Source organism: Gossypium hirsutum, chromosome D03 (genome assembly GCF_007990345.1).
Source record: "Gossypium hirsutum isolate 1008001.06 chromosome D03, Gossypium_hirsutum_v2.1, whole genome shotgun sequence".
In the NCBI taxonomy this organism is placed as follows: Eukaryota; Viridiplantae; Streptophyta; class Magnoliopsida; order Malvales; family Malvaceae; genus Gossypium; species Gossypium hirsutum.
In genome coordinates, this window is record NC_053439.1 from 52,082,718 (window position 1) to 52,104,216 (window position 21,499).

General features: G+C 31.3%; 2 protein-coding genes across 6 annotated transcripts; both read left to right on the forward strand.

The window, feature by feature from the left end:
* Nucleotides 1-588: 588 nt before the first annotated feature.
* LOC107929292 (putative disease resistance protein RGA3) lies at nt 589-6,615 on the forward strand. 3 transcript variants are annotated; one of them, XM_016860669.2, is made up of 3 exons: nt 589-1,881; nt 4,912-6,277; nt 6,584-6,615. In XM_016860669.2, exons 1-2 carry the CDS (start codon nt 682-684, stop codon nt 6,244-6,246), a joined length of 2,535 nt encoding a protein of 844 aa, XP_016716158.2. In that variant the 5' UTR covers nt 589-681; the 3' UTR covers nt 6,247-6,277; nt 6,584-6,615. The 3 variants fall into 3 exon arrangements, with proteins under 3 accessions (XP_016716158.2, XP_016716157.1, XP_016716155.1); XM_016860668.2 differs by lacking the exon at nt 589-1,881 and adding an exon at nt 3,404-3,596 and having other exon boundaries at nt 3,701-6,277; XM_016860666.2 differs by lacking the exon at nt 589-1,881 and having other exon boundaries at nt 3,405-6,277.
* A 5,425-nt stretch (nt 6,616-12,040) lies between these two features.
* Nucleotides 12,041-21,291, forward strand: LOC107929306 (putative disease resistance protein RGA1). Of its 3 annotated transcripts, none has more exons than XM_016860696.2 (3): nt 12,041-12,238; nt 12,343-13,909; nt 20,660-21,291. In XM_016860696.2, exons 2-3 carry the CDS (start codon nt 12,354-12,356, stop codon nt 20,991-20,993), a joined length of 1,890 nt encoding a protein of 629 aa, XP_016716185.2. In that variant the 5' UTR covers nt 12,041-12,238; nt 12,343-12,353; the 3' UTR covers nt 20,994-21,291. The 3 variants fall into 3 exon arrangements, 2 of the variants coding, with proteins under 2 accessions (XP_016716185.2, XP_040946439.1); XR_001692777.2 differs by lacking the exon at nt 20,660-21,291 and adding an exon at nt 15,351-15,534 and having other exon boundaries at nt 12,046-12,238; nt 12,343-14,920; XM_041090505.1 differs by lacking the exon at nt 12,041-12,238 and having other exon boundaries at nt 12,245-13,916; nt 20,667-21,290.
* Nucleotides 21,292-21,499: the final 208 nt, after the last annotated feature.

A 21,499-nucleotide genomic window follows, 5' to 3' on the forward strand; every position in this document is an offset into this window, starting at 1 on the left:
TCTGCCCTTTTTATTTTATTTAAGTTTTTAAATTCATTCGGACTTATTTTTTGAGCTATGAATAGTTTTTGGGCCAGTTTCATTTATTAAAATTAGTTTAGGCTTTTTTTTTTTAGGTTTAGGCTCGAATAATATAACCAAAACATAAAAATCAGTTTAACTGATTTTTTGGTCTATCCAATTTTTGGTTTACAGTCTAAAAGCGATTCTCATCGATTGGTGGCTTAAATGGTTATATATAGCTTACTCCGAACTGGTTTATCTGTTGATTTTCTTTATTAAACCGATTCGATTAATCAATTTGATCCAATCCAGATCCGAAATTATTGAATTATACATCATCATTGAAGATAGTAAATAAACTGTAATTTAAATGGTAATAAAACCATATTTAAAACGTAATTTTGCAAATGAGATAAACTTTTAATATAATTAAAAATAAACTTTTTGTATCTTTTAAATATATGTATATATATATATATATGAGAGTGGAAATTCTGTGTCTTATTATTAAAGATAGCAAATTATTTTTGTATAAAGTAGGCCATAATTCAAGCACCAGTCATGATTCCCATAATTGACAATATTTTCTTGTGTAAAGCTTCAAGAACTGCCCTCGTTGGCATCTAATACCTTGGAATCCGAAAATTATTACTAAAATTCATACAACAAACAATTACGATGGCTGAATCCTTTGCATTCGAGATGGCCGCAAAAGTATCGGAGAAACTAGGGAGTGCTGCCTACGAAAGAATTAGCTTGGCATGGGGTGTCCGAGAGGAGTTTGAAAAGCTTAAGCAGACCCTAGCTGCTATCAGAGCAGTGGTCCTGGATGCTGAACAACAACAGGCTCGTAACCATGAGCTCACTCATTGGCTGAAAAAGTTCAAAGATGCTTGCTATGAAATGGAAGATTTGATAGACGAGTTCGAGATCCAAGCGTTGAGGAGGCAAGTCCTGGAACAGGGAAGCATTGGAAGGAAGGTACGCCGTTTCTTTTCTGGCTCAAACCCTTTGGCAATTCGCTTTAGGATGGGCAATAAGATAAAAAAGGCAAACGAGATGTTGAATGAGATTGCAGCTAAAACGGCCAAGTTTCATCTCACTGAAAAACATGAAATTAATGTCATACATCGTGAGAGGGAAACCTACTCCTTCGTTAAGACATCTAGTGTCATCGGTCGAGATGAAGCTAAACAACACATAGTAAACTTCTTAAGGGATCCAGTTGATGAGGAAGATATCCCTGTCCTTCCCATAGTTGGGATCGGAGGTATTGGGAAAACTACCCTTGCCCAATTAGTGTTTAATGAGGAGAGTTGGAAGTCGTATTTTGAATTGAGAATTTGGGTGTGTGTTACCGAGGATTTTGACATCAGACAATTGATGATAAAAATCATTAAATCTGTCACTGGCAGAGAGTGCAAGGACATGAATAAGGAGGAATTACATAAAGTTTTACAAGATTGTTTGAATGGAAAAAGATTTTTTATGGTGCTAGATGATGTATGGAACGAGGACAAGAAGAAATGGAGTGAGCTGAAAGATTTGTTGTGTGGGGGAGCCCAAGGGAGTAGAATCATTGTCACAACTCGTAGCCGCAAAGTGGCTACAATCATAGGCACAACACCTCAGTATGATTTAGAACATCTTTCTTATGAGAATTGTCTATCATTGTTTCTTAAACTTGCCTTTAAAGAAGGTGAAGAGAAACAACATGACAATCTTGTAAGAATCGGGGAAGGAATTGTTCAAAAATGCAAAGGGGTTGCTTTGGCCGTGAAGACTTTTGGCAGCCTACTCTGTTCAACTAGGGTACAACATGATTGGGAACTTGTGAGAGATAGTGAGCTATGGAAGTTGAAACAGGAGGAAAATGACATCTTTCCTGCTGTAAAACTAAGTTATGATCATGGTCATAATTCCGAGAGCATTATATATGTGTTGTGTTTGTCATAGCCCAAATTTTACTCTTAGTGATATGACACATTCTTGCATTACGTCTATTTCATTTTTTGGAATTGTTCCACGCATATATTCATTATTTTCGGGTTCTACAAAAAGATGGAAAATTTTGCTTAACAATGTCCCTGAATTAATTGGGAAATTTTTATTTATTGCATGTTGGGAGAGTCGAATTAAAAGTGTTAAAACTATTAGATTTCAAACTCCCCAAATAAGTTTGGTTTTGTCTGAATTATATGAATCTTGTGATGATGCAAAGTCAAAGAGTGAAGCGGAGAGTTTGGTCAATGCACTTGGGAGTTTGAGTTTTTGCTTGATATGGTAATTTGATATGAAATTTTATTTGTTATAAATATAGTGTGCAAGAAATTGCAATCTAAGTCTATGTGCACAGACACCATCATAAAGCAATTAGAAGGTGTATTGTTATTTTGAAAAAGTATAGAGATGAAGACTTTATTTCTAGTATGAATATTGCTATTGCACTTGATATGGATGTAGAGCCTACCCTTCCAACAAGGCATCGTGTTAAAAATAATTTGATGAGAATAACCAAGAGGATGAAGAAATACGATCGGCTGATGAATTATTTAGAGTTGATTATTTTTTAGTTATTATAGACATGGCAATTGCTTCTTTGAAGAGCAGATTTGAGCAACTAAAAATATTTGAAAATATTTTGGGGGGTTTTTGTTTGATTCAAACAAGTTAAAGTCATTGGATGGAAATGAATTGAGAGAATATTGTGCTACTTTTCACTTTACCTTTTCTCATGGTAATTCATCAGTTATTGATTTTCTCTTAATTGAAAGTGTTGCAATTTACTTTACTGAATGAATTAATGTCAACCACTAAAATTCTTGAGTTTGTAAAAATATGTAAATTGCTATCCGAATGTTTCAATTGCTTATAGAATTTTTTTAACGGTCCTTATGACTGTGGCATCAATCTCACAAGAACGGTTGAATGGTCTAGCAATTTTATCAATCGAGAACGATTTTTTTGGAAAATATTGATGTCAATGTTATCATTAATGATTTTGCATCTCAGAATGCCTGTAGAACCCCTTTTCTATAATTTTTTGGTTTTTGTAGTTGATGACATAGGAGTAGATTGAATAAAAAATATATTTTTTAAAATTTTGTTAGAAAATATCTTATTTAATAAAATATATTATTTTAATAGAATTACTAGTATATGTTTATATTATATTATATTTTTTTAAAAAATTCCAATTTATTGTTTCCCCATGAATCCCAAAAATATCAAAAAAACGAATCTGGAAATTATAAATTTAGATCAAAATATTATTTCAACTTCAAAAGGAATACTTTCAATCAAATATCTCAAACTCGAAAATATAGAACTATTTTAAATTGGTGGAATTAGCCACAGCATAAAAGATAGGACCACTAATGTTCAAACAAACCATTTTCAGACACATCAAACTATTCAAGTTTCCCCACTAGTTTAAACACGTTTATTGCTTTGCAAGTCAAGGTCTTCCTTCTATCTTTTGGAGCCCAGTCACCCACGCGGAAACCATTACTGTCTTCGTCCTGAATTTCTCCATTAAGATCATTCCAGGAAACACCCTCAAAAAAGGTGGTGGGTCAGATTAAATTCCAAAGGTGCTTGTATTTCTAACTTTTCTAGGCTTTTGCATTGGGGTTACACCACTTCCTTGGCATCTAATACCTTGGTATTCGAAAATTATTACTTTAATTCATACCAGAAACAATTACCATGGCTGAATTCTTTGCATTCGAGATCGCCGGAAAAGTATTGGAGAAACTAGGGAGTGCTGCCTATGAAAGAATTAGCTTGGCATGGGGTGTTCGAGAGGAGTTTGAAAAGCTTAAGCTGACCCTAGCTGCTATCAGAGCTGTGGTCCTGGATGCTGAACAACAACAGGCTCGTAGCCTGGAGCTCAGTCTTTGGCTACAAAGGTTCAAAGATGCTTGCTACGACGTGGAAGATTTGATTGACGAGTTCGAGATCCAAGCGTTGAGGAGGCTAGTCCTGAAACGGGGAAGCACTGGAAGGAAGGTACGCCATTTCTTTTCTGGCTCTAATCCTTGGGCATTTAGCTTTAGGATGGGCTATAAAATAAAAAAGGCGAACGAGATATTGAATGAGGTTGCAGCTGAAAAGGCCAAGTTTCATCTCACTGAAAAACATGAAACTAATGTCATACGTCGTGAGAGGGAAACCTACTCCTTTGTTAAGACATCTAGTGTCATCGGTCGAGATGAAGCTAAACAACACCTAGTTAACTTCTTAATGAATCCAACTGATGGGGAAGATATCCCTGTCCTTCCCACAGTTGGGATCGGAGGTATTGGGAAAACTACCCTGGCCCAATTGGTGTTTAACGAGGAGAGTGTGAAGTCGCATTTTGTATTGAGAATCTGGGTGTGTGTTACAGAGGATTTTGACATCAAACAACTGATGATAAAAATCATTAAATCTGCCACTGGCAGAGAGTGCAAGGACATGAATAAGGAGGAATCACATAAAGTTTTACAAGATTGTTTGAATGGAAAAAGATTTTTTATGGTGCTAGATGATGTATGGAACGAGGACAAGAAGAAATGGAGTGAGCTGAAAGATTTGTTGTGTGGGGGAGCCCAAGGGAGTAGAATCATTGTCACAACTCGTAGCCGTAAAGTGGCTACAATCATAGGCACAACACCTCAGTATGATTTAGAACATCTTTCTTATGAGAATTGTCTATCATTGTTTCTTAAACTTGCCTTTAAAGAAGGTGAAGAGAAACAACATGACAATCTTGTAAGAATCGGGGAAGGAATTGTTCAAAAATGCAAAGGGGTTGCTTTGGCCGTGAAGACTTTAGGCAGCCTACTCTGTTCAACTAGGGTACAACATGATTGGGAACTTGTGAGAGATAGTGAGCTATGGAAGTTGAAACAGGAGGAAAATGACATCTTGCCTGCTCTAAAACTAAGTTATGATCATTTGCCCTGGTATTTAAAGCAATGTTTCGCCTTTTGTTCAGTTTTTCCAAAAGATTTTGAATTCAATCCTCTCTATTTGATCCCGTTGTGGATGGCAAATGGCTTTTTGCAATCACCATACGAAAATGAAGAGCCAGAAGATATTGGGAATCGGTATATACAAGAGTTACTATCAAGATCTTTCTTCCAACAAGTTGAAGATAAGTTTTTAACTTTCACCTTCAAAATGCATGATCTAGTACATGATCTTGCATTATCAGTAGTGCAAAATGAGGTGAATTCATGTAACCATTATTCAACTGGGAATGTTCGACATTTATTGTTTGATCTATTGAAACAAGATGGTTCCCAGTTGCCGAATAACTTGAGCTGTCTGCAATCACTTTTCTTATTAGATGAAGAAGGCAAGGCTGATAGCGAATCTCTTATTGCCAAATTCATCTCAAGGTCTAAACATTTGAGGGTGCTACATTTTTCTGGCTGCAGTTTTGAGCATTTGCCAAACAATATACGTTATTTAAAGCAGTTAAGATATTTGAATCTGGCCTACAATGGAAATATAAAGAGACTTCCAAATTCCATTTGCAATTTACAGAGTTTGGAAATACTTGACCTCGGTGGATGTACGAGAATTGAAGAGTTACCAAAAGACATAAGGTACCTGATTAGCCTTAGAAAATTAATGGTAACAACAAAACAGACACGTTTGCAAGAGAATGGTATATGTTGCCTAAGTACTCTTCGGATTTTGGCCTTCTTTGAATGTGAAAATTTAGAAAAATTGTGTGAAGACATTCAAAACCTAACAGCCCTCCGAGAATTGTACATCGAAGAATGCAACAACTTGGTTTCATTGCCACAAGGTTTAAAATACCTAACTACATTAGAAAATTTGGCAATTGTAAATTGTGAAAAGCTTGACCTCACTCTGGAGGAGTTGGAACTTGAGAGGAAAGAAGAGGGTAGCCTTCGAAAATTGTGGATTGGAGGAGTGCCAAAGCTGGAGTCACTACCCCAATGGATCCTTCTAGGATCCACCAAAACTTTGCAGCACTTGTATATTGGAGAATTGGAGAATGTCTCGAGGTTACCAACGTGGTTCCAAGATCTCACATCCCTTCAAAGTCTATACATTAAAAATTGCCCAAAGCTGTCGTCTCTGGCAGAAGGGATGCAACACCTCACTGCACTCAAAAGACTAATGATTGGAGGGTGTCCAAAATTAAGCAAAAGATGCATTGAAGAAACCGGTGAAGACTGGCCTAAGATTGCTCATGTCGTTGACATTATTGTGGAGTCATGAAGGCCTCAATAACATATGATGAAAAGATAATGTAAGTCACCAAACACTAATCTATTTGATACATATATCTTATTAACTTCTTAAATGTTAATATTTCTAAATTAAATTAGGCTCCAAATACTACTTTATTTCTCATTAAGATAATTGAATTTTATCTACTCTAAAGCAAATAAAACTTCACTCATAATTAGTATTAAAATTTTACTCAAAATGTTAGTAAAAATATTATCTTGTACTTCAAAAATTAGATTTCTTAAAAAGAAAATTGTATAATACTTCAACTTGATGTTCTGGTAGAGTTTTTCTAACAGAACTTGTATATCTATTAAAATGGCAGGTCAAATTTGATGATGTTGAAGATATTAAAAAGACAATGATATGATAGACTTTGAATTGTTGGTTCCAATGTATATATGGTTGTAATTTGATATGAATCAAAGAAAATGATGTAATAATTTGATTTTTTATGTGTGTAAGTGTAACCATGTTTCTTATATATTTTGTTATAAATAAATACACTCAAAAAGTTTTGTTGCTACTAAAAAGTGTTCATACACTCAATGTATATATGTATGTCTTTTTTTTTATCAACACAAAAGGAGATAGTATTATGAATATCAAGAAGAGATTGTATGAAACTGTGATTTCATACCATCCCTATCACTTTTCAATAGGAGGATGACAAATCAGATTTTTTCTCTTGATTTTTAGCATTTTTTGTTGAATTTAAATTTTTTCAGGAGGAAAAAACTAAAATTTAGGAGGAAAAATCTAATTTATCATTCTCCTATTGAAAAAGAATATGGATGACGTGGAATCATAGTTTCATACAATCCTTTCTCTATGAACATCATTCTAGATATTAAATAAATGTTAAAATGTTTTTATTTTGAAAAAAATTGAATATTTTTTTTTATCTAGAGCTTGAACTTCTATGACTATTAAAAGAAATAAAGAAAATACAAATTTGAGATTGATATGAGTTCGAATATGACATGCATGTAAATTTACACGTTTAATTTTTAGTTAGTTTTTCAATAAATTATTTTGATTATTGTTACTTTTCATTGAAAATGATAACTTTTCTTAGTTTTAAAATAATATACAAAATTGAAATTATATATACTTTAATGTTAATTTGAAAAAAAAATTAAAAAAGAAGAAGGTAAAACAACATGCAACAATTATAATAATAGTTCTTAATAAATAGGAAAGTTATTTAAACTAAATTAGTAAATATATATAATAATAGTGATTAAAAAATAATTGTTAAAATTTGAAAAAAAAATTCAAAACAAAACTACAAAAGATTTTTTTTTTTGCCTAAACCAAACAAATGACATATAAATAAAAAAGAAATAGTTTGAAGAGAGCTTATTTCACACAATCAAAATATAACCTCCCTAGCTCGGCCTAGATGTTAAGTTCGAATTTAGAAGATTACATTGGCCATCGAAATGGTCTAGTAAGTTATCGGAGTTTATAAAACAATCATTTAAAATGTTTGTTTATCTTAGAAGAAACTTATTCTATTTTTCAAAAAAAACTCACAAATTAACTAAAAAAAAGGGGTAAACTACTAAAATAGTCACTTTTGTTTGGTTCAGGTTACATTTTAGTCACTTATGTTTGAAATGTTACGTTTTAGTCACTAATGTTATCATGTTATAACATTTTAGTCACTGAGCCATTAATTTCTGTTAACTGTGTAACAATAAGCTGATGTGACACATTAAATCATCATTTCAAACAAAAATTCTAGGTTAATTTATACAATCGGTCCCCATATTTTTTCGTTTGGACCAATTTAATTTTTTTCTTTTATGTTTTTTTAACTTTCGTTCTTTTTCATTCTCTTATGCTTCTCCCTTTGTTTTCCTCCTTTCTCTATTTCTTTCAACGTTGTTTTGCTATGTTTTATTTTTTTGAACAATTTAACTTTTTCGAGTGAGGCTAGCTTGTTGACTAGTTACAAATGGAAAACATAGAAAAACTATGATAAAAGAAATGAAGAGGGAGGAAAATAGAGGGAAAAGCAGAAGAGAATGGAAAAAAAAGTTAAAAGAACTTAAAAGAAAATTTTAAAATTGTTTAAAATAAAAAAATAGAGGGACCAATTGTAGAATTTAACCTAAAATTTTTGTTTGAAATGATGATTTAACATGCCACATCAGCTTACTGTTACACCATTTTTGGCAATTAACGACTCAGTGACTAAAATGTTACAACACGATAACGTAAGTGACTAAAACGTAATATTTCAAACATAAGTGACTAAAATGTAACCTAAGGCAAACAAAAGTGACTATTTTGATAGCTTACCCAAAAAAAAAAGGTTAAGTAATATATTTTCCTTGTAACGGTGGCTACTTTTGAAAACTTGGTTAATTTATAATTTATTGATTCTTCTAAAATTTATTTATAATCTAATAGCGGAGAAGTGATATTCAACTTAGTTTTAATTAAGAAAAATCAGGATTTATTTTGTACATATTTAATTCTCAATCCATGTTCAATATCCTGAATTCAAATCAAATAATATGCACGCTAAATAAACCCAAAATCGAAGTCTCATGCCACAATTCAAATAAAGTAATTCAGTTCCAAAATAATAGAAATTTCATATGAAAAGTCTAAAATACTTTCTAAATAAAAGATCGAAACGATTTTGAGCCCTCCGAGTGTTGCACTCAAGTCCTAACCTAGTGGGTTATCTGTAAGGATGAATATAAAGGGGGTGAGCTTAAGAAGCTCAATATACGCCCAATCACAAGAAAATCAATGGGGAACAATAAGCATAGCATACAAGATAACAATTCTTAGGATAAATACATTCGTATAGCAAATCACAATTTCACAATATCGGTTTACCTGAATAACACATTACTATAATGCTTTAGAATTTATAATTTTATATGCACTTGCTTAAGAATGAAAATGCAATTTTAGTTTATAAAAATAGGTCATACCCCATTGCTACACACCACACTATGACTTCCACATAACTCATCCAACCTTTTAACTCCGAGTTGTGGATTAACACTGCTAGTTTGCAGATAAACTGTCACTTGTTGTAGATACACAACATAATTGTAGATAAAAGCTACCACTGAGTTTGTAAAAATTGTGGGTAAACCACTAATATTTTTAGATGAAAACATTTGAAGACAATTTGCCACTTGATTTGTGATCGAACCACATATTTGCAATTACTGCCACTTGTTTTGGGTGCACAACAGAGGTGATCATGGGTTGGGCGGCTCGGCCCGATGGTCCGCACAAAATATGGGAGGGTTCGGGAAAAATATAGGTCTGAAATATGGGTTTGGATAAAAAATGAGGCCCGTTTAGAAAATGGGCCAGGCCTTGGGCAAAACTTTTTTGGCCCGGCCCCGGCCCGGCCCGAATATATAATAAATATATATTTTTTAATTTTAAAGTATTTTAAAAATACTTTTTATTTTTATTTATTTTTAAGATACAATTTTTGTGTTTATTAAAAAAAAGGTCGAGCTGGGCTGGGCTCAGGCTTAGGAATTTTTCCCAGGCCGGGCCTGGACAAAATTTTAGGTCGGGCCGGGCCCGGGCCTAGGACCCGAGCCAAAAAATTTCTAGGCCCGGCCCGACCCGGCCCATGATCACCTCTAGTGCACAACATATTTGCAAATTTAAAAAAACTGCCACTTGGCTCATGAACAAACCACATTGTTTGCAGATTATTAAATTGTCATTCTTCCTTCATACATATCATCTCACCCTATACAATTTAGTATGACATGCTTTGAAATAGAATAAATCAACACTAGCAGTAATCATTCTTACTATGCATTCGGTTCATTACTAGCAATTAACATGCTTTACGTGTATTCAATTCAACAAAAGCAGTAAACATGTTTTAACAAGTATTCAATAGGGTGGTGACAATATTAACACTAACAGTTTATCAGTTTTTCACAATGATAGTAGCACGTACTATACACTTTACATACGATATAGACATAACACTTCAATCATTAAATCACAAATGCTAGAAAAACACAATATCAGTGACTTAACTGAACAAATAAAAACTCTAAAAATAATTCAGAGCATACATAGGGACTAAACTGAACATAATGAAAATTTTTGGGCAAAACTATAAAATAGGGGTCACATGGCTGTGTGAGATGTTATAGGTCGTGTGGAAGGGTTACACGGCTGTGTTACTGGGTCGTGTAACAGGCTGTAGTCATGTGTCAAATGTTAAAATTACCCTATAAGAAGGATACTACCGTGTGGTTCACAAACTACGCTAGGGTTTCAGGGTACATGGTCATAATTCCGAGAGCATTATATATGTGTTGTGTTTGTCATAGCCCAAATTTTACTCTTAGTGATATGACACATTCTTGCATTACGTCTATTTCATTTTTTGGAATTGTTCCACGCATATATTCATTATTTTCGGGTTCTACAAAAAGATGGAAAATTTTGCTTAACAATGTCCCTGAATTAATTGGGAAATTTTTATTTATTGCATGTTGGGAGAGTCGAATTAAAAGTGTTAAAACTATTAGATTTCAAACTCCCCAAATAAGTTTGGTTTTGTCTGAATTATATGAATCTTGTGATGATGCAAAGTCAAAGAGTGAAGCGGAGAGTTTGGTCAATGCACTTGGGAGTTTTGAGTTTTTGCTTGATATGGTAATTTGATATGAAATTTTATTTGTTATAAATATAGTGTGCAAGAAATTGCAATCTAAGTCTATGTGCACAGACACCATCATAAAGCAATTAGAAGGTGTATTGTTATTTTGAAAAAGTATAGAGATGAAGACTTTATTTCTAGTATGAATATTGCTATTGCACTTGATATGGATGTAGAGCCTACCCTTCCAACAAGGCATCGTGTTAAAAATAATTTGATGAGAATAACCAAGAGGATGAAGAAATACGATCGGCTGATGAATTATTTAGAGTTGATTATTTTTTAGTTATTATAGACATGGCAATTGCTTCTTTGAAGAGCAGATTTGAGCAACTAAAATATTTGAAAATATTTTGGGGGGTTTTTGTTTGATTCAAACAAGTTAAAGTCATTGGATGGAAATGAATTGAGAGAATATTGTGCTACTTTTCACTTTACCTTTTCTCATGGTAATTCATCAGTTATTGATTTTCTCTTAATTGAAAGTGTTGCAATTTACTTTACTGAATGAATTAATGTCAACCACTAAAATTCTTGAGTTTGTAAAAATATGTAAATTGCTATCCGAATGTTTCAATTGCTTATAGAATTTTTTTAACGGTCCTTATGACTGTGGCATCAATCTCACAAGAACGGTTGAATGGTCTAGCAATTTTATCAATCGAGAACGATTTTTTTGGAAAATATTGATGTCAATGTTATCATTAATGATTTTGCATCTCAGAATGCCTGTAGAACCCCTTTTCTATAATTTTTTGGTTTTTGTAGTTGATGACATAGGAGTAGATTGAATAAAAAATATATTTTTTAAAATTTTGTTAGAAAATATCTTATTTAATAAAATATATTATTTTAATAGAATTACTAGTATATGTTTATATTATATTATATTTTTTTAAAAAATTCCAATTTATTGTTTCCCCATGAATCCCAAAAATATCAAAAAAACGAATCTGGAAATTATAAATTTAGATCAAAATATTATTTCAACTTCAAAAGGAATACTTTCAATCAAATATCTCAAACTCGAAAATATAGAACTATTTTAAATTGGTGGAATTAGCCACAGCATAAAAGATAGGACCACTAATGTTCAAACAAACCATTTTCAGACACATCAAACTATTCAAGTTTCCCCACTAGTTTAAACACGTTTATTGCTTTGCAAGTCAAGGTCTTCCTTCTATCTTTTGGAGCCCAGTCACCCACGCGGAAACCATTACTGTCTTCGTCCTGAATTTCTCCATTAAGATCATTCCAGGAAACACCCTCAAAAAAGGTGGTGGGTCAGATTAAATTCCAAAGGTGCTTGTATTTCTAACTTTTCTAGGCTTTTGCATTGGGGTTACACCACTTCCTTGGCATCTAATACCTTGGTATTCGAAAATTATTACTTTAATTCATACCAGAAACAATTACCATGGCTGAATTCTTTGCATTCGAGATCGCCGGAAAAGTATTGGAGAAACTAGGGAGTGCTGCCTATGAAAGAATTAGCTTGGCATGGGGTGTTCGAGAGGAGTTTGAAAAGCTTAAGCTGACCCTAGCTGCTATCAGAGCTGTGGTCCTGGATGCTGAACAACAACAGGCTCGTAGCCTGGAGCTCAGTCTTTGGCTACAAAGGTTCAAAGATGCTTGCTACGACGTGGAAGATTTGATTGACGAGTTCGAGATCCAAGCGTTGAGGAGGCTAGTCCTGAAACGGGGAAGCACTGGAAGGAAGGTACGCCATTTCTTTTCTGGCTCTAATCCTTGGGCATTTAGCTTTAGGATGGGCTATAAAATAAAAAAGGCGAACGAGATATTGAATGAGGTTGCAGCTGAAAAGGCCAAGTTTCATCTCACTGAAAAACATGAAACTAATGTCATACGTCGTGAGAGGGAAACCTACTCCTTTGTTAAGACATCTAGTGTCATCGGTCGAGATGAAGCTAAACAACACCTAGTTAACTTCTTAATGAATCCAACTGATGGGGAAGATATCCCTGTCCTTCCCACAGTTGGGATCGGAGGTATTGGGAAAACTACCCTGGCCCAATTGGTGTTTAACGAGGAGAGTGTGAAGTCGCATTTTGTATTGAGAATCTGGGTGTGTGTTACAGAGGATTTTGACATCAAACAACTGATGATAAAAATCATTAAATCTGCCACTGGCAGAGAGTGCAAGGACATGAATAAGGAGGAATCACATAAAGTTTTACAAGATTGTTTGAATGGAAAAAGATTTTTTATGGTGCTAGATGATGTATGGAACGAGGACAAGAAGAAATGGAGTAAGCTGAAAGATTTGTTGTGTGGGGGAGCCCAAGGGAGTAGAATCATTGTCACAACTCGTAGCCGCAAAGTGGCTACAATCATAGGCACAACACCTCAGTATGATTTAGAACATCTTTCTTATGAGAATTGTCTATCATTGTTTCTTAAACTTGCCTTTAAAGAAGGTGAAGAGAAACAACATGACAATCTTGTAAGAATCGGGGAAGGAATTGTTCAAAAATGCAAAGGGGTTGCTTTGGCCGTGAAGACTTTAGGCAGCCTACTCTGTTCAACTAGGGTACAACATGAATGGGAACTTTTGAGAGATAGTGAACTATGGAAGTTGAAACAGAAGGAAAACGACATCTTGCCTGCTCTAAAACTAAGTTATGATCATTTGCCCTGGTATTTAAAGCAATGTTTTGCTTTTTGTTCAGTTTTTCCGAAAGATTTTGAATTCAATGCTCTCTTTTTGATCCCGTTGTGGATGGCAAATGGCTTTTTGCAATCACCATACGAAAATGAAGAGCCAGAAGATATTGGGAATCAGTATATACAAGAGTTACTATCAAGATCTTTCTTCCAGCAAGTTGAAGAAGAGCATATTCTTTTTCCCACCTTGAAAATGCATGATTTAGTACATGATCTTGCATTATCAGTGGCGCAAAATGAGGTGAATTCATGTAACCATTATTCGACTGGGAATGTTCGACATTTATGGTTTGATCTATCGAAGCAGGATGCTTCCCAGTTGCCAAAAAACTTGGGTTGTCTGCAATCACTTTTCTTATTAGATGAAGAAGGCAAGGCTGATAAAGAATCTCTTATTGCAGAAGTCATCTCAAGGTCTAGACATTTGAGGGTGTTACATTTGTCTGATTGTAGTTTAGAGAAATTGCCAAACAACATAAGTTATTTAAAGTAGTTGAGATATTTGAGCCTAGGCTACAATGGAAATATTAAAAGACTTCCAAATTCCATTTGCAATTTGCAGAGTTTGCGAACACTTGCACTTGATGAATGCAGGGGAATTGAAGAGTTACCAAAAGACATAAGGTACCTGATTAGCCTTAGAGAATTAAGGGTAACAACAAAACAGACGCGTTTGCAAGAGAATGGAATTTCGTGCCTCACTTGTCTTCGAAGGTTGGTCTTTTTTGAATGTGAAAATTTAGAAAAATTGTTTGAAGACATTCAAAACCTAACAGCTCTCCGAGAATTGTACATATTTGAATGCCACAACTTGGTTTCATTGCCATAAGGTTTGAAATACCTACCTACATTAGAAACTTTGGTAATTTTAAATTGTGAAAAGCTTGATCTCACTATGGAGGAGTTGGAACTTGAGAGGGAAGAAGGTGGTAGCCTTAGAAATTTGTGGATCATCGGAGTGCCAAAGCTGGAGTCACTACCCCAATGGATTCTTCTAGGATCCATCAAAACTTTGCAGGTGTTGAAGATCCACAACTTGAAGAATCTCTCGACGTTACCAACATGGTTCCAACATCTCACATCGCTTCAAATTCTTCAAATTTTAATTTGCCCAAGGTTGTCGTCTCTACCAGAAGGGATGCAACACCTCACTGCACTCAAAAGATTAGAGATTAGAGGGTGTCCAAAATTAAACAAAAGATGCATTAAAGAAACCGGTGAAGACTGGCCTAAGATTGCTCATGTCCCTGACTTTTATTGTGGTGACTCGGAGACAACAACAGATGACGAATAGATAAGGTAAGTCACCGAACACTGCTCTATTTGGTAGCTTTTAAATTTTAATATTTCTAAATCAAATTAGGCACTAAATATGACTCTATTTCTCACTAACATAATTGAATTTTATCTACTCTGAAGCAAATAAAACTTCACTTGAAAAACAACTAGTGGAATAAAAAGACTTCAAAAAGCGAATCTAATAGGATGCTAAATGTCTTTTTTATTATTTAATGGATTAGTATTTAGTATATTGGCAGGATTTTTTTTATTCTATAAGCAATATTAAAAAATTGTCATGTGCATAAGATATTATCCAAAACGTTAATAGATATATATTTCCAATTTACATTTCTTCATTTTATAAGAGAAAGATGAAAAAAAAAATGTATAATTCCTCAATTTAATGTTATGCAGAGATTTTCTAAATCAACTTATTTATTGATTAAAGTGGCAGGTCAAATTTAAAGAGGTTGAAATTATCTGTGCTGCTTTCCCCATATATATATGTGTATAAAAGTGTGAATTCATTGGTTTCAATGTATGCATGTTTATAATTTGATTTGTATCAAAGACAATAATGTAATAATTTGATTTCTTTGGTTTGTAAATGTAATCATCACTGCCTTGCTTCTTATTTTCTTTATTATAATTAAATAAATAAAATAAATTTTTCTACTAAAAAGCAGTTATATGTTTGAGGAACAACACTAATTTTTTTTTTGGTATTTATATCTTTTAACTTTTGCAAAATAAAAATATATATATAAATATTAGAAATGAAAATTATGCATGTAAAGCACAGATTTTTTATTGGTAAATTTAAGGTTTTGTCAATTCAATTTACATGGGTTCAAATTTTATTTTATGCATATATTATTATTATTTTTTGTCAAATAATATAAATTATTTTAAATGCGAAGAAATATTAAAGTAATTTCCTTAATTGAGTTGGGATCCACAACAACTCAATAAAGAGTTTTATAAATCAAAACAAAATAAAGTCTTGATTAAGTGGTAAATTTAAGGCTTTTTTTCTTTTTCAAGATAATTTGACATGGGTTTAAATCAATGTAGTTGGTTCCGCATCAATTCCGTTGCACAGTTGGTGCACATTATTCCAATAATAAACTAAAATGATACGTCCACCGGTGTGATACTAAATACCTTAGTTCAAATTCCATCATATGCAATTTTTTAAAAAAATTTAAAAGTATTAAAGTGTCATCGAATAATATAACTTATTTTAAATAATAAAGGACATTCTCATCATTTTCCTAATCAAGTTGGTGCTCGACTCACTCGTGACACCAAATCAGTTAGGGATTTTATTAATAATACGTATAGGTATACATTTTAAAGAGGTAAGAAAGTATGTATAATAAAATTAAAATGTATAAATAAATTAAAATAAATTTTTGATTAAGTGAAAAAATTAAAAAAATTCAATGTAATTTGGTATGAGTTCAAATCCCACAATATGCATTTTTTCTATTTTAAAAAAAATAAAAATACTAAAGTACCCTTAAATAATATATCTTATTTTAAATTTGAAAGAATATTTTTGTTATTTTCCCCTAACTAAGTTGGTGTCCGATTGACTCGTGACACCAACTTAATCAGGGATTTTATTAATAGTATAAATACACAAATTTAGTGGAAGAAAACAATTTATATCATTATTGATGCCGTGGTAATTTTCTTGACATGTTAATTTTAATTCTTTTATTTTAAATCTATATAAAATTATGAAAAGACAAAAAAAAAGACCATCAAAATAGTAATAATAGACATTTAGTAAAAGAGTATATTAATTATTTCCTATTCGGGTCAGTATTTGATTAATCAATAAATCGATTCAATTAGAAATTTTATTAATAATATAGATTATTCTAAATATATATATAAAAAAGTTCCTATGTGGCCGAAAGCATATCATACAAAAATGTAATACAATGGCCCAACACTTCATTTTTCTGGGGATCATGTTATCAATGATGAACATTATTTTGATAATGGTTAGGCTGATAAGGAACAAAAAAAAAGGCACACAAAGTCTACTAATTTACCCAAAAAAATTTAAAAATATTTGATATTGCAATCTTTCAAGCTTGATGCTAATCTATTAAATTAAAATGATCAAATCTGTGATCTATTTATCTACTTCTTCAACCACACCCATAATTATTTAACATGGAAAATAATTAAAAAAATCAACATAAAATATGAATTGTTATAATATATAAATAGATACATAACTCAATAGGTATCTTGTTTATAAATGGCAATTGGGTAAGTTTTTTAATACCCAAAAGAGAAGAAGGGTCATATAGAATGTGTTGAGAATATGCTGAGGGTGTACTTGGATTGTGATGAAGATATTATCTTGTGTTTCAATAATAATTGAGATTCTCATATCCACAAAATATCAAACATGCATGTCATCATCTATGCATACAAGTTGATTTAACCACATTAATTCATTGTTAACTTTTTAGAAATTCTACGATACACGTATGCACGTGGAATCACAAATTTTAAATATAAATGTACGTTTAAAAATAACATATAGTAAACAATGAAACGTATGATTTGAAACTGATCAATTATAATAACACATAAAATATGTGTAAGACGAAATTTTAAACACATAAATACATTAGATAAATAATACTAAATGCACTATAATTATTTATCATGATTTTGTCATCAATTTTGAATTAGCGTTGAGTTAACTTGTGATACCAACTCAATTAACAACATTGTTAATATATATAAGTAATGGAGATAATAAATTGTGTATATTAAAATAGAAATGTATCAAATATATCAAAATAAAGCTCTAGTTGTGGTAAATTTAAAGTTTTACTAATTTGATTGGTGTGGGGTTAAATCCCACTATGTATGTTTTTATTGGTTTTTGTTAAAATAAAAAGACAAAAATATCCTCAAATAGTTCAACTTATTTTAATTATGAAAAGGCATTTTTGTAATTTTACCAATTGAGTTGGTGACTCAGTTGAGGGTAATATTAACTAAGTAAAGCACTTAATAAACAATATGGATATATTTGACGGTTAAATTTTTTAAAATAAAAAAAATAGTTAGAAGACGTTTTTAATTGGCTTAAACGAGATCTACATGAATAAAATATGAAATATAATAGTTGGATTGTTAAAATATTAATAATACAAAAAGTCATGAAAGTGACACTAGTATAAGTGTATTTCTCCCCATATATATATAATATATATAATATTACATGACGAAAAAATTGAGTTTTAATCAATGTTGTTGAAATTAAAGAGAAATGGGTGGTCTAACTTAAGGGTGAAGCCAGAAAATTTTTTTAGGGGTTGAGATTAAATTGTAAATTTTACGATAGTAAAAATATAATTTCACCATTTTAATAGCCTATATTTTTATAATTTTTAAAGGATTAAATAAATTTTTTTTATCATTTTTAGAGTGCTAAGTGCAGTTTTACATTTACTAATTTAAAATTTTACAAGACCTAATAAAAATTTTTCTAGTTTAAGGAGAGCCGGGGCTTTACTAACCCCCCTAGCTATGCCTTTGGACAAAGGAAAATGGGCTACACAATGGCCTTGGCCTCCCCTCTCAAATGATAAGATTTGTCATTTAACTCTTTAAAATTTTATAAAATTACATATTAATATAATGATAAAATTGTATTTTTTCCTCTTCTCAAAAAAATTATGATTATCTAACCAGTTTAACCCATAATATATAATTAAAAATAAAACAAACAATAGTGAACTAGAAAAAGAAATTGAAAAATCAACATAAAAATTAGATTGTTCAACCAATCATGAATTTTTATTAAACTATTGTTGAACTAGAAATTAAATTGAATTAAAAATTGATAATTTAACCCATTCGAATTCTTACAACAACAGTTTTAATTAGTAAGTAAAAACAAAGAAGTCCAAAAGACTGTAACAATGAAGACTTGAACAGGGAATAGGCCCAAACCAAGTATAGTCCAATGAATCAAAACGGTTAAAGGCAATAAGATGACTTTTAGGTCCTTGGGAATGGTCACGTCTTTACAATTTAATCCAAGCGAAGAAATGAAGATTGAAGAATATCATTTAACATCACATGAATATATATATATATATAAGAACATGGAAATTGATTGTTCTTCAAGGCTCCATAACTTAAGGATATATAAATAAAAACAAAACCAAAAGCAACTACGGTCATGTTTCCAAGGCCATGAATTTTGGGTTTCTCGCACGTCACCAATGACTATATCACACCACCATACCTTGCTTTGCTCAATGGTTTCATTTGTTTTATTCAATTTGTAAATAATTGTATCAATTTTTTATTTAATTAATAAAAACTAATATTTTCATTTTAATGATTGGTGCATGATCGTCGGTTTTATATAAATATTGGTTATATCAAACGTATTGATCGGTACATATTATTCTGGTCATAAATTATTTTCATTTTGGTGAATGTTTCGAGTTATTTTTATTGTTTCAATATGTTCCAGTTCATTTCAATCAATACTAGTTTGCACGAGCATATTGTTAACTTGTACTTATTGATACAAAATTTTGATATTTTTAATCAATTTTAAATATATATTTTGTGTATTAATTATTTTTATTTTTAAAAAATTACATTAAAAATATAATTATTGAATTTATTATCGAACCTAATTATTAATTATTAATTTTATATTTTATATTTAGATATAAATATATTTGTACGTGTGCAGTTAAGATATATTTATATATAATATTTTATTTAAAAATAAAAAATAAATATTTAAAAATAAAATAAACTTTAAACTATACACTAAAATACCTACAACCAATACTATTAATATCAAAATAATAAAAAAATTATTATATTATAAATCTTAAAAAATATTATAAAATAATTTATGTATTTCATAAAGTTGTAACCTAAAATTATATTATTTAAATCCTAAAATCTTTTTAAAGTTAAGGTCAGGAAGTTTATTATAAAAAATAATTTACATGTTATAAAAGTGTTATAATATATTTACTTATAAAAAATTATGGTCAAGAAACATGGATATAATTTATCTATGTGTTCATGCTATATATTATAAAAATAGTATACTTATTCATAGTATACTTATTCAAAAAAAATATTATAATTTTTTTATCGTAAGTTATTTATAAAATTATCAGGTTTTTTATATTATTATTTTGAAATAAAAAATATATAAATCACTAAAATTTACATTCAAAATTATCCTAGACAAAAAAAAAATCTAAGTTGATCTAAATCTAGACAATCAATATGTGGTATATATTTCTTATAACATTATTTATTTAATTTTAAGTTTTTTTATTTTTTATTTTAATATTAGAGCTTGCCGTGTGTATTAATATGAGATTGTCACGTGTTGCATTATTGGTAGCTAGTGCCACGTTATCATATTCTAACGCGTTACAACAAAGGTATAAAAGTGTATAACACATTCCATGTTTATGATATTAAGTCCAAAAAAATTGAAATAAACTAAGTATAAATGGTTAATAAGGGATATGGTTTTTATTATATTACAACACACTACATAGGTATTTTTTGTTATTTTTAAATTATGAATATTGAAAAATCTTATTAAAATTATTTTTATATTTCACATCCATGTTAAATTACAATTTTATTATGATTTAAATTATGAATATAGAAAAAAAAACTTATTAAAAACCTAAACAATATAGGTCAAGGGGTTCGACTTTTATGGTTTGATCTATCGAAGCAGGATGCTTCCCAGTTGCCAAAAAACTTGGGTTGTCTGCAATCACTTTTCTTATTAGATGAAGAAGGCAAGGCTGATAAAGAATCTCTTATTGCAGAAGTCATCTCAAGGTCTAAACATTTGAGGGTGTTAGGTTTGTCTGAGTGTAGTTTAGAGCAATTGCCAAACAACATAAGTTATTTAAAGCAGTTGAGATATTTGAGCCTAGCCGAGAATGGAAATATTAAAAGACTTCCAAATTCCATTTGCAATTTGCAGAGTTTGCGAACATTGACTTTTCTGGATGCAGGGGAATTGAAGAGTTACCAAAAGACATAAGGTACCTGATTAGCCTTAGAGAATTAAGGGTAACAACAAAACAGACGCGTTTGCAAGAGAATGGAATATCGTGCCTCACTTGTCTTCGAAGGTTGATCTTTTCTGAATGTGAAAATTTAGAAAAATTATTTGAAGACATTCAAAACCTAACAGCTCTCCGAGAATTGCACATATATGAATGCCACAACCTGGTTTCATTGCCACAAGGTTTAAAATACCTACCTGTTGCGCGGAAGCGTGTGAAAGAGTAAAATTATTGTACTAAAAAATCACACTAAGTTCAATTCCCAGGAAAGAGAGGTGAATCACGAGGATCACTTAAGTACCAAGTCTTTCCTAGCCAGAATATCCCTCTATCGTAATTTAATAGCACAATAAATCACTACAATCACACTCACAAAATATGAACAATAAATAGTAAAGAACACCAGAATTTTAACGAGGTTCGGCAAATCTTGCCTACGTCCTCGGGCACTACCAAATATATTTCACTCCAAAAATACAAG